Source organism: Rhipicephalus sanguineus, chromosome 5 (genome assembly GCF_013339695.2).
Source record: "Rhipicephalus sanguineus isolate Rsan-2018 chromosome 5, BIME_Rsan_1.4, whole genome shotgun sequence".
Lineage (NCBI taxonomy): Eukaryota > Metazoa > Arthropoda > Arachnida > Ixodida > Ixodidae > Rhipicephalus > Rhipicephalus sanguineus.
The window spans coordinates 96,223,470-96,235,542 of record NC_051180.1 but is presented as its reverse complement, the minus strand read 5'-3'; the positions used below and the strand labels follow the sequence as shown (position 1 = coordinate 96,235,542).

Below are 12,073 nucleotides of genomic sequence, written 5' to 3'. Positions count from 1 at the left end.
CGTGTCCTCTGAGATTAGTTCCGACCGAGCGCCTTATAACACGGCGGCTAGAGCTAATCGCCGAGGCCACGTGTATAATCACCATGGTCGGCCTGTACATTCTAGCGCGTTGCTCGGCCGGCGCGCGCCCTCGTCGTTCTCTTCTTCATCGTCTGCTCGCTCCCAGAGCACGTGCGCCCGGCTGATTAGCTAATTGGCTGGGCGGTATACCTAGCTAAGTCAGGACGTGCTATGACGAAGCTGATTAGGCCAAATCATGCTAAGGCCGAGCTAAGCCACGTCTTACTAAGACCTTGCTAATTAATGAAGTCGTGTAAAGCTAGGAAGAAGGTAATTAAGATCATGCTAACACGACGCTGATTAGGAGCATGTAATTAAAACCAAGATAATCAAGACCTTACTCACCGAGATCGTGTTAATTAGGTCGTGCTAATTAGAATATGCTAATTACACTGTACTATTAGGACCACGCAAATTAAACCTGAGTAATTAATGTTGTAGTAATTAAGACATTATAAAATAATGTTAACTAACACGACGCTAATTAGGAGCGTGTTAATCAGGATCGTGCTCATTAGAATTATGCTAATTACCTCTGTACTATTGAGGACCTTGCGAAATAAACCTGCGTCATTAATGTCGCTGCAATTAAAGCATCAACAATTAGTGCTAATTAACACGGCGATAATTAGGAGCGTGTAATTAAAGCAAACATAATCCAGACCCTACTCACCGAAGACGTGTTAATTGGGATCGTGCTAATTATTATTATGCTACTTACCTCTGTACTTAATTAATGTGGTAAATAAAACATTAGCAATTAAGAAAGAACTATTCACTATCATGTTAGTTAAGACCTTCCTAAGCAATAGCACCAATATTGAGACCGAACTGACACGGTGATTACACCGAAGCAGACCAAGCAGACTGAGTAGACGGGCCACGTAAAAAGGTGGAAGAAGCTAGGTGATCACATGCTCCATGATGGCCCAAGCCCTGCACAATCACTGCAAACTGAACAAATTATTTCATATGCAAAGAAGCTGCTGAGTAGCGTCCACCGCATAAACACTTGACAGGCACACCGGCACTATGACAGTCACGAGCTGAACTGGGGCCTTTTCAGAATCAACGAGTTTGTGCCCTAGTTCGCGCGTCAATCAATTTGATTGACAGACGCCCGCGGCGAAGAGCGGGTCCGCCCACCGCGTTTCCTCTTGCCGAGGAACAGTGCTCACGACGCAACGCCAGCGAGCGGCACGATTCATCTATGAGCCTAATCGCACAGACTATAATGCGCACACGCACGAAGAACTAAATGTTATATCATCACGTGGGTACGATGTCTCGCATTCGCTTTCACCGCTCTCATGACGTACCACTCACAGCTATGAAGCAAGCGCCCCTGGTGGGATTTTCGGCGAGAACTGTTTACTTGTTTACTATTTACTTGTTTGTGGAGGCATTGTTTCTACCGATTCGCTACTACAGAAAAATATTCAGACGTGTAATGTAAGTATAGCAGTAACCTGTCCGTTTATTTATCTGTACTGTTCCAGAGAAGCCAAACGAGCTGCGCCAGAGCGCTGCGCGTGCGCCCTTGTTGCCTTCGAGAGTGGAAATTTCCATGCTGCAGGTGGAACGAAAGAATTATCGAAAGAGGACAAACGCCCAAGAACACGCCCGTGGGAGGCGCGATGATCAGCTGGCAAAAAGATAGCGCGACAATCACGCTAACGTCGCTGCACTGTCAAAATGTTGACTGAGTGGCGGCGCTGACGCGTTCGGATGCGGCGTTCATTTGAAAACCGCCGCAAATGCCGCACATGCGCACGTGACGCCATGCTCGTTCTTGTAACCGTTTTTATCAACGCTGCTATCGCGTGCACCGCACTGTCTTCCTGTTATGACCGCCGTAATGCAAGCTCGGAGCAAACTCGTGTGCCCGAGAAGCTCGGGCCATCCTGCATAGCACCCCAGTTACCCTAAATGAGTTCAGGAGATTCGACCACGACCTGGCTTGCGGTTTCGGGGTGCGGGACGTCGATAGGATAGCCGTCATTATTTGTGTTGCCGTGATGGCGACAATGATAAGTTTTATTATTTGTTGGAGGATGGGTTGCGTCACTTTGATTCGAATGGACTGTGACTCCTAGATTTGATATTCCGCTTGGCTACCTCTTTCAATATCGCATATTAAGTTCCTCCCTTTTCGTAGCTGCGAAGATATGTGGGCGAGTGCGGCGATGTCCTCCACTCTGGCGCGTTGACGAATGCACAGCTAAGAACGTGGACATGAAGGAACGTTGTGATCGCTGAAGAAGTATCCTGTGCGCTGACAGAAATATTGGAGTCCCTGGCGTTCTTGAAATGCAGATGGGACTATGGCCGATGCTAAGGTAGCGCGTTTTGCGAGTGAAGGTGATGATAAACTGTGTTTTGCAGATTTAGTTCGGTATTGGTCGTCCATTGGAGGGAGAAATGCCAACTAATTTGTAAAGTAAATTTATTCTCTCGCTGTTTCTCCTGATCACTGGGCAATGCCTGCATTCCGTTTTCGTACCGCGCTTTTGTATACGCGAACCTGTAAGAGTGATAACGAAGGCTATATTATATGGTGGGTCATTCGAGCATGCATGCATGCATTATTTTAGCACATCTCAATATGGTTCCCTTGTTTCGTTCGGGCTGCCATAATGCGTGGCGTGAATGTTTAAGGGTGAGGACATGGCGCACTCAAAAGCACTGCCGTATCCACCCCACCACCCCACCCCTTCCCGTTTTTTACTGCACACACGCGCTCGCGCACACACCAGACAGTCCTGCCTAGAGACAAAGATAGAGCATGAGTGTCAAGCACGTGTATTGGCGTGCTCGTATTGGGCTTCTTCGTTACTTAAACTCAATTCGCATAGACTTTTATGACATTTCGGGAGGGAGCTGCCTTTTCGTTTCGCGCGTCTCTTGTCGCTGGAGTCTTGCCACGTCGTATTTCACGCGTCTCGGCGAGAGAAAAAGCGGGTGCGTGTGCTTCCTTGTCTGACGAAACCATTGAAGAAGAAGAAGAATACTTCCTTTTCATTTTGTTTCGCTCTTAAAGAAAGGAAACGTATATGTTGCGGAAGAAGAACGCTGAGAGGAAAAGTTCCACGCTGCTGCTGCTGCTGCTGCTGCTGCTGTGGGTGGGGTCACGTGGCGCCGCACGGAAAGGCTGGTGGAAGCATGGAACGCGTCCAACTAGGAACTCTTACCCTCCCCCAAATCTCTGCGCCTTCTTTTAGAAAAAAAACAAAGCTAAGCGCTCAATGGACGAGGAGAGGAGGGGAGTGGCGGGCGAAAAGACTAATGTATTCCTACGTGCGACAACGGAAGGCCTTCGCGTCGACGACGAGGAAGGACTCGTCGATGTCCGGTTTGCCGATTCCCATGCGAACGTTGTTAGCGTTGCGCGAACGGCGGGAGCAGCTCTCGCAAGAAGTTCGCTCCTCGTTGGCCCTATCTCCACCTTTTTCTGCCACTTTTTCTCGGGTTTTCTTTCTTTAAATATTTTATTTTGTTCTTATTTTTTGTCAAGTTGGCGTCTCCTGGACGCGCGATGTCGTTAGGCGTGCGTCTGGTTTTCTTGGCAGTGTACCGTGGCGACCTATATATAACGCGCGTCCACTCGCGTGGTGTGGTACGTATTATAAGAAAATTGCAAGTGCAATTACGTTAATCTAGAAGGGCGTGGGCTTTATGGGGGAAAGGAGGACTAACATTTGCCAGCCAAGCTCTGAAAGGCGTTCTTCCCAAGATCGAGCGGCGTATGACGTAGAACAAGGGCGCATAGCGAGTGTTTGCGTTCGTGATTTTTGACGGCACGCTTTTTTATGAGGCTACCACCTAACGACATTTTTTTTTTTCAAGGAGCATACCGGAATTCGCCCCCAGCCAACAGGAACTTTATCGTTGGCTCGAATGGGCCGAGACCCCAATGAAAACTCATATAAAAAGGAGGTAACGGTTCAAGAGTTGTACACGATATATATCATATCGGAGCTTAAGTTTATTTGATATAAGGGCCAATCAACTGGTCTGGATAAGTCATGAAAATTAACTGAATGAGCTCAGTGAACGAGCAGGCGGTTTTCTTGTGAACACTTGGGAACGTGTCGACATCTGGCGGTGCAGGTCTCAATCACGCGCTTCCTTCTACATGGCCTTTGCGCTTCGGCAACGCGACGGCGCGCTGCCGCAGTTCATTGAAAAGGCCACGCATAATTAAGCGCAGCTCAACTCGTCGAGCGCGCTTAAATTAATTGAACGATTTCACTGTAAAGTTCACCAAAAGCTACGGGCTAGCGTCATTGAAGAAATCTAAATGGAGCATTAAGGTCGCTTTAAGTTATTTTTTTTTTCTTATATTGTCCAGCAGCGCTCCTTTGTACCAGGACCCAGCGTGCCGTTTTTGTTTTGGCATTCGTGGTCGCATTCCAGTCACCATATTTATTTGTGCGTTATGATCACAGCGTTAGAATAGACGGCACGGAACGTGAAAGAGATGAGATGATCGCGGCCTGTTTTGTCCTTTGTCGCATATTTAGTGCTTCAACAGCTTCCCTTACTGCCCGAGTACAAATTTATGCGGTAATGGCAAATGAATGAATGAATGAATGAATGAATGAATGAATGAATGAATGAATGAATGAATGGAAAATATGCGAGTATGTCACAGTATTCAAGTACAGCGCTGATAGCCCGGTCTATTGCCTTAAGTTGCGGTATTTTGCGACTGTCATTTTCGTTGCGTGATTTGAGCTTTCAGGGGGCGCATGCATTGAGTCGGTTCTTTTTATCTTCACAAGGAGCATTCAAGGGACGGTTGCGTTATTCACTTAACAGATACCTTGCACTGACCATCGCACACAAATCGGTTTTAGTCATCGCATCCTGCATTTTGTGAAACGTTCAACTGAACGCCCACTATGTTAACGGACTGTTATGGCCCTGTTTATTAGCACGCGACGGTGCAGGCCTTCGTTTTGAACACTTTAGGCTCGCTTTACCCTCAAAGCTTATGTGCTTTCCACAACATGACGGCTAAGACCGCGCGCGCGAAATGGCGTTGAAGTTTCTTCGTTCTCGTCGCATGTCGATCATGTGCATGGGATGATATTATTATGTATCTCTTTGGGCGTAACAATATCAAAATTGTTTGAAAAAAGAAAGCAGTGGTTGTAAAATAACGAAATTTGCATCCGTGGTACGGGCAACATCAGTCTTGTGGGAAAGTCATCTTGGCGTGGCCCAAGCGTAAGCTACAGAGTGCGCTTTCCTGTACTGCTTTCCTGCTGTGCTTGGTAGTCGGCTTTACCGATAACCGTGTGGGTCCATGCCCGAGCCATGGGAATGTGTTAAAAGACAGCTCGCGAACTGTCGCGCGCGGATCCTGGATTTCTATAGCCCGTGTGCAGGATTTTACACCGTATAATGATTGTAGCGGAGGGATGCACCTGCTTTGTCATTAAGCTTGCTAGCTGTGTAGCTTAGTTCTGACCAGAACTATAGCAGTCTTAATAATATACCTCTCTTTCTTCCTCTGTGGTGCAGTGAGCCGCCTCCATTGCGAGAGCGAGTCCTTCAAGATGGACCTCATCCTAGACGTGAACACCATGCTGTACCCTGTGGACCTGGGTGAGTGCAAGCCCCCCTTTCCGTTCTTCTAAATGGTGCTTAGCCGGGCTTGTTTTGGGTGCCTTTCTGTGCCACCTCGTCCGGACACAGTTCTTATGGTCTAGATTAGGTAATCGGGGTGCCGTTAAAACCTTCTTTCGTTAGCTTCTGTCGCTCGTCTTGCCATGAATTACCCATGCTCTCTCTAAATGAATTCGACAGACAATTAAGGCGAGGAAAGAATAAGGGACATTGTTTGTTGTTTTTAATAATTGTAGTGTAGTAATTATGACATAAATTGAAATGAATTAAATTTGACGAAATCCGAAGGGTGTGGGTTCGAGCCCCGCCGACAGAAAGGGTGTTTTATCGTCCACTTTAATTAATTTCAATTTATGTCACAATTTCTACGCTACAGTTAAAAACATCAAATGACGTCTCGTGTGCTTTCCTTGTCTTAACTGTCTGTTGAATACATTTGGTTGTGTTTAATAAAGAAACGAGTCCTCTAAAAATTCCCCTTCTTTCGACCCTGCTCTCTCTGTATTTCACGTGGAGCGAATTTCAGCTTAACGACTTTCAACGATGAGCAAATGCTGGCAGTTAGGAGTTGCGAATAGTGAATTTCGATGCCTAATCGAATACGAATCTTATGGTGCCAGAAGCGAATCGAAACGAATATTTAATGCCTTTAGAATATTTCTGGAGTACTGAACAGCTATTTTGACAGTTACAAGAAAATTATGTTTACACCCCAGTATTCAGTCAGAATTGTAGCAGTAATGGCATAAGTGTAGCACCAGGAAGAAATTAGTGGGTGGTAAAGTCCGGCTCCGCTAGCTTTACATTACGTTTCCTAACGTTACGTAACTGCGCTACGTTAGCTCTCATGTTTTAATGCCCGCGAGAACGAGATTTATCGTACTTTTGCTGCGATTTTTGTATGTATTCAGATGTTATTGACATTCTGAAACATCCATAAACTACTCGAACAAATAGTATATCCGAGTAGGGCCCTGTTCGAAAGCAACGCCGAACTGAATAGAGCACTATTGATTCGGTATTCGAAATTTTCAAATGTTAACACGGGAAGTATAACAGACGGGTGTCTTAATGGGTAACCATCCTGAGCCTACGTCATCTGGTACGTGGATAGCCAGCAAAACGATCATTGAGGGCTGTCTACGGCTGCTACTGCATAGGAAACCGAAAGTGAACACGAGACGGCTTGATACGAACTTCGAATTTTCTTAGCTCAAACGGAAGCAAGCAAAAATAAAAATAAATGTTGGAAATGAGATAATAAGTGGATGTTACTATGGTCGCCGGACAAGTTGATGTGCGGCTTCCGTGCGTTGACATTCGTTTCTGCAGCGCCCTTTAAATTCGTGGGATGAATACGTTTCCTTATTATTATTTACTTATTATTATTTCGAAAGGGATGATTTCGCTTGGCTCCACACGGTATTGTTCGTTATTGTAGCCCTAGATTCCGCGGCTTAAATACGTTGCATTCGGCAAGGAACGGATTACGTGTGTCTTATCGCTTGTTTCGCAACCTATTGCTTCGGCTCGTTTTTTGCGGGTTATGATATATAAGTTCAATTGCTGCGGCGTTCTTTTTCTGTTAGTGTGTTTCTTGGGTTTCATACGAGCGCTATGGATGAACACCTGGATAATCAAGGGTTGGTGTTGCGTCATTGTGTCGAGATACAGAGCTTGCTTACAGGTGAAATACGTGAAGTGAGAGCGGAAGGAGGGAATGTCGGTTTATGGAAGGGCACGCGGTGATCCTGGCCGCCAATTAGTCTCCCCCGCGCTGCCGAAAAGGGCAGGTAGTGGTGTTGCATGAAGGGGGCAGGGGTGGAAGCGCTGCGCCATTTGCGCCACGCTGCGCCAATCCGCTTCTGCTGCGCCATCCTGCTCCAAAACGCATTATTGCGCCGAAACTGCTCCCAAGCGGTCTTTGGTGCACGGCCTCCGCGATGGGCTCCAGTGCGCTTCCGGAACCGATCACCGAGGCTACGTTTGGTGCCTTTATGTGCCGCTGTCATCCGTGTCAGTGCACGCCTATGCGAGCTTATATCATCATCACATCACTTGGCGTGCTCTCGTGACGTTGTCGAAGGCACAAAAAAGCTAGCGAGCCTGTACAGGAGCTAGCTACAAGAAAGTGAGTTGTGCGGCCATATTTCGATTGTGACGCCGGTGGCAATGGAGTTTTCTGGTGCGCTGGGCGCACGGGGCGGTTGCCGTTATCGTGGCCTGGGATTGCGAACATGAACAAAAGTAACTGCGTTGACGCTTCATAATTGTCGAAAAGGTTCTATTTACTGCGAATACTTAATTTGATGTAAAGCCATGAGGATAGTGCGAGCAGCCGCCGCGGACGTAAACGCGCGACCATTATTTAGACACTTTACATTAAGGAAACCGCTGTATAGCTGAGTGTGTAATGTGGATTTTGTGTCATAAGTCTTCATGAGAAAGAAAAAAAATGTTTTATCTGTTTGCGGTCAGTGAAGCCACTACCAACCGCGAAAACACTCACAGGGCCTCGGTCCGTGCAAGTCGGTTGGACCATTTCCGAAACTCATTTTTTTTTTTTTTAGTGAAAGCGTGCCTCTCCATGTGCAGAATTTGTTGCATTGCACACAAGCCCTTAGACGTTATAAATGCAGCACGTAAACGCGCTCGTGCAGGGACGAGCTTAGTATCGCTAGTGCGATCGGTCGCGTGCGATTTTGGCTCGTCAGAACCTGCTTTCGGCTCGTGGTCGAGTACGCTGTAGCTCGTACCATCCGCAGCACTACATGACATGCCGCTCGCCGCCGTTGCTGCGTGTGGTTTGGCTGATGAGGTGGCGAGTGAAGAAATATACAAAAAAGAAGATAGACACTTGGAACGTTTATTACTGAAAAGACAAATGTCAGATAGTACGAAAACAGAACCACGGGATACAAATTGTGCGATTGCGACATCTAGTATCATCGCACAAAGTACCAATAATTGACAAATCTTGGAAGGGAACTTGAAGGGAGAAGGTCGAACCGCATGGCGCAAGTTTTGGCGCGATTTACGCGCGTTTGGAGGGACGCGCGTGTTTTTTGACGAACGCCTTCGCGAAATCGCGCTGTTGTGTCCTGAATGGCTTGATTTCATGCGCGACTGACGCGTGGTCGGAGGGTCGCGCGCGTCCTTTTGACGAACGCCATCTCAAGATCGCGCCGCCGCGTCTTCCTCCTCGAAGTAGAAAAGAAAACGCCTCGCGCGGCACATCGCCCGCTCGTCCGACAAACGGAGTTTAGGGTGCAGACACGTGCTTCTTTGGTTTCTCCCAATGCCTCCAGACGGCGCTGACCTCCGCGCATCGAAGGAACTTTTTGAAACCGGCGTAGGCTTTTGACGAAAATGTAGCAACCCGGCAAACGCGGTGCGAAAACAGCGCTGATGAAAAACGTTCATTATCTTTAATGTTTTTCATTTGTTAGTCTAGTCAAGTGTAGCTATTCAGAACATCGCTTATCTCATTTTCCTGAGTCATTGCTCTATCACAGCTGTGATGTTTTGATAACACGTACGCGCGTGTGTGCGTGCACACACACACACACACACACACACACACACACACACACACACACACACATATATATATATATATATATATATATATATATATATATATATATATATATATATATATATATATATATGTGTGTGTGTGTGTGTGTGTGTTAAGTGTGGTTGGTTCTGTCTTGGCGCTCTTTGGCCCTTGCGCCAGTAAACAACATATATTATTATTAAGTGTGGTTGGTTCATCAGTAATAAATGTTTTCTAAAATCGTTGGAATTTCTTGTGTTTACCAGAAATAAAAAAGAACAATGATATTTGATCATAGAATTCTGCTCCAAAACTAATTTGCATTGCTCCAAAACAAACATTTTGGCGTTCCAAAGCTGCTCCAAAACAGCATTATTCCTGCTCCCTTAGCTGCTCCAAAACACTCAAGCCCGCTTCCACCCCTGAGGGGGAAAGCGCGCGGTCTCTCTCCATTGGCCGATTGTGAAAGGATTCCGAAAGAGTCCCTCTTCGTATGGCGGGGCGCGCGCGTAATTGCATGGCAACAACTGTTATTCGTGCGTGCCGGACTCGAGTTGTTTGTACACCGTCACGCGTGACGCTCGAACGTGTGTGCCGCCCGTCTTAATTCAGCGTTGTCTCTCTCCGCGTGCGTATTCTGTAGATGCACGTGCAGCAGTTCAGTGGGCGTGTCTATTTATGATAGCATGCTAAAGGTGCATCGAGTATAGTGACGCTCAGAACCTTCGTTGCTTGCAGCCAGATCGTATCATCTCTCTTTTACTGTTCAGTTTCCGGTGTGAGGTTTTGCAGAAGTATGAGTGGGCCTTAATCTCACGGCCTATCTCTTTGTTTAGAATATCAATCAATCAATCAATCAATCAATCAATCAATCAATCAATCAATCAATCAATCAATCAATCAATCAATCAATCAATCAATCAATCAATCAATCAAATGCTGAAATCTCGGACACCATTTACGAGCAGTGTAATACTTAATAGCGTGTGCATGCGAGCCACTCGGTACGCATCCATAGTTAAAAACAGCGCAAAATAAACACGGACAAGATGCACACAGGACTAGCGCTTTATGATGCGGAAAGTTGGTTTCCCTTCCTTTACGGGCTACCCGCTCTAACCTCCAACGTTTTAGTGTGGTGTTCTTGCCCAATGTTTGTGTTATTGTCTTGTTCCTCGTCTGATTCTTTCATAACTGGAGGAGAGTGTCTCAAGGCCTCGCGTCCACCTTGCGTAGGAACGGGTTCTTGTCGTGTTAGAGCAGCGGAAAGAAAAAGAAGAAAGAAAGAAAAGCGTGGTCGTCGCTTTTCCTTACACGGAAACGCCTCGTGGCTTTTCCTTGGGGGCTGCCGCCGAGGAACTTTCGCCATTTTCTTTTCTTTCCTCCTGCTGCGGTTCGTTGGGTACGTGCGTGTGACGCCGGGTCGGCGTGTACTGTCCGTCGCCTGACTGTCCGTCACCTTTGATGATAGGTCCGCTACGCCAAGCTTCACCGCAAAGCATGCGTGCACCCGCAGGTAGCCACAGGAGTCGTGTGATAATAGCACTTTCGGCATGCCAGAGGCGGGCTTCGAGAATTGTGAAGTTGAATATACTCGAGCTAACTTCTACACTGACAGTATATTGTTTGCAAACAGGCCTCTGTTGTCATCCGCTTTTTAAAAGAACGAGTCAACTTGAACTCCTCGCTAGGGCATGCACTGCTCGCGTCTTCTTTATGCGCAGAACCATGGCGTATATCGCCGTGTTTCAGTTCTGCGGAGAAACACGAAGTTGCTTGTCTCGACTGCCGTACGTACGGTGCTTGGTTCTTAGCGCGAGGCGCAAGCAGAAATCGCACACATATGCACTCAGCGACTCGCAGATAAAATCTTAATCCTGGATTTGGGGCTATACACCGCAGAACGAACTTCGCAGCAGCTCCCTTGCGAAGAAATATAAATACGATGCTTTGTTTCTGTTGAGTTTACGTTGAATTCCTATATGTCTTTTGAGAGTTATCTGAGTATCACGCGTCGTCTCTGTGAGGGGACATGGCCCCTTTAACGTGCCCTGTGAAGAAAAAAAGATTGCGAAACCGCAGGGCTTCATCCAGAATTTCGGCTGGGGTGCGTGTCGCTATTGAACTCGGGTGTGTGTGGATGAACGCTGGTTTTGAGAGAAGGGGTAGAGTTGGTCTGGAATAATTTCGAGGGTGTCAGGATCCTCCTAATAAAGGGGGGGGGGAGGTGATGGTGTTAGGAGGGGTGCTGGTTGTAAATCCCTGTATCAACTCAGTGCCTTACGCAATGAGCGTCGAAAGTTCGATGCCTACTTTGAGCTGTACTGTTAAATGACTTCCGTTACACCATTAAAGAGATTCCGCATCTGTTGTGCAGAAGAATTCTAAGTCTCGCGTACTCTTTCTCCGCCGACCCCCTTTTTTTCCCGAGCATGTGGCATTTTCGTCCATAGTCCCGGGGGTAAGCGGCCACACTCGCAACCGTATAAACGTTCTTTCTCGGCATTCCTCGACAAAGCGAAGAATGCACGTGGGTGTTGCGCCGCCGCACGTCGAAACCACCCAATCCTGTCGTTACGTAACCCCGATGCACGCGCGAGAATCTTTTACGTGGACACCCGGAGAAAGTGGAGAGACGGAGGTGAGCAGTGCCCTTGGCTGCTCGGACGGACAGCGGTCAGAAATCGGAACGAACGGAGAGACCTCTATCGCCCGGCGTCGCCGGTTGTTTCGTGTCGCGGTTCGCTAGAGAGCTGCAGGGTGGCACCACCGCTCGCTTCGCGAGCCGTTGCTAGGCTCGGTTGGGGCTTGGCAACAACA

The 12,073-nt window shown here is 47.3% G+C and overlaps 1 protein-coding gene across 2 annotated transcripts in view; it reads left to right on the top strand.

The window, feature by feature from the left end:
• Positions 1–12,073, top strand: part of LOC119394020 (DNA-directed RNA polymerases I, II, and III subunit RPABC3) — a 143,147-nt gene that overhangs the window by 67,256 nt on the left and 63,818 nt on the right. For both annotated transcript variants that reach the window (XM_037661228.2, XM_049415595.1), the window contains exon 2: positions 5,590–5,673. In XM_037661228.2, the coding sequence (XP_037517156.1) occupies positions 5,590–5,673 (84 nt within the window). The remainder of the gene's footprint in view (positions 1–5,589; positions 5,674–12,073) is intronic.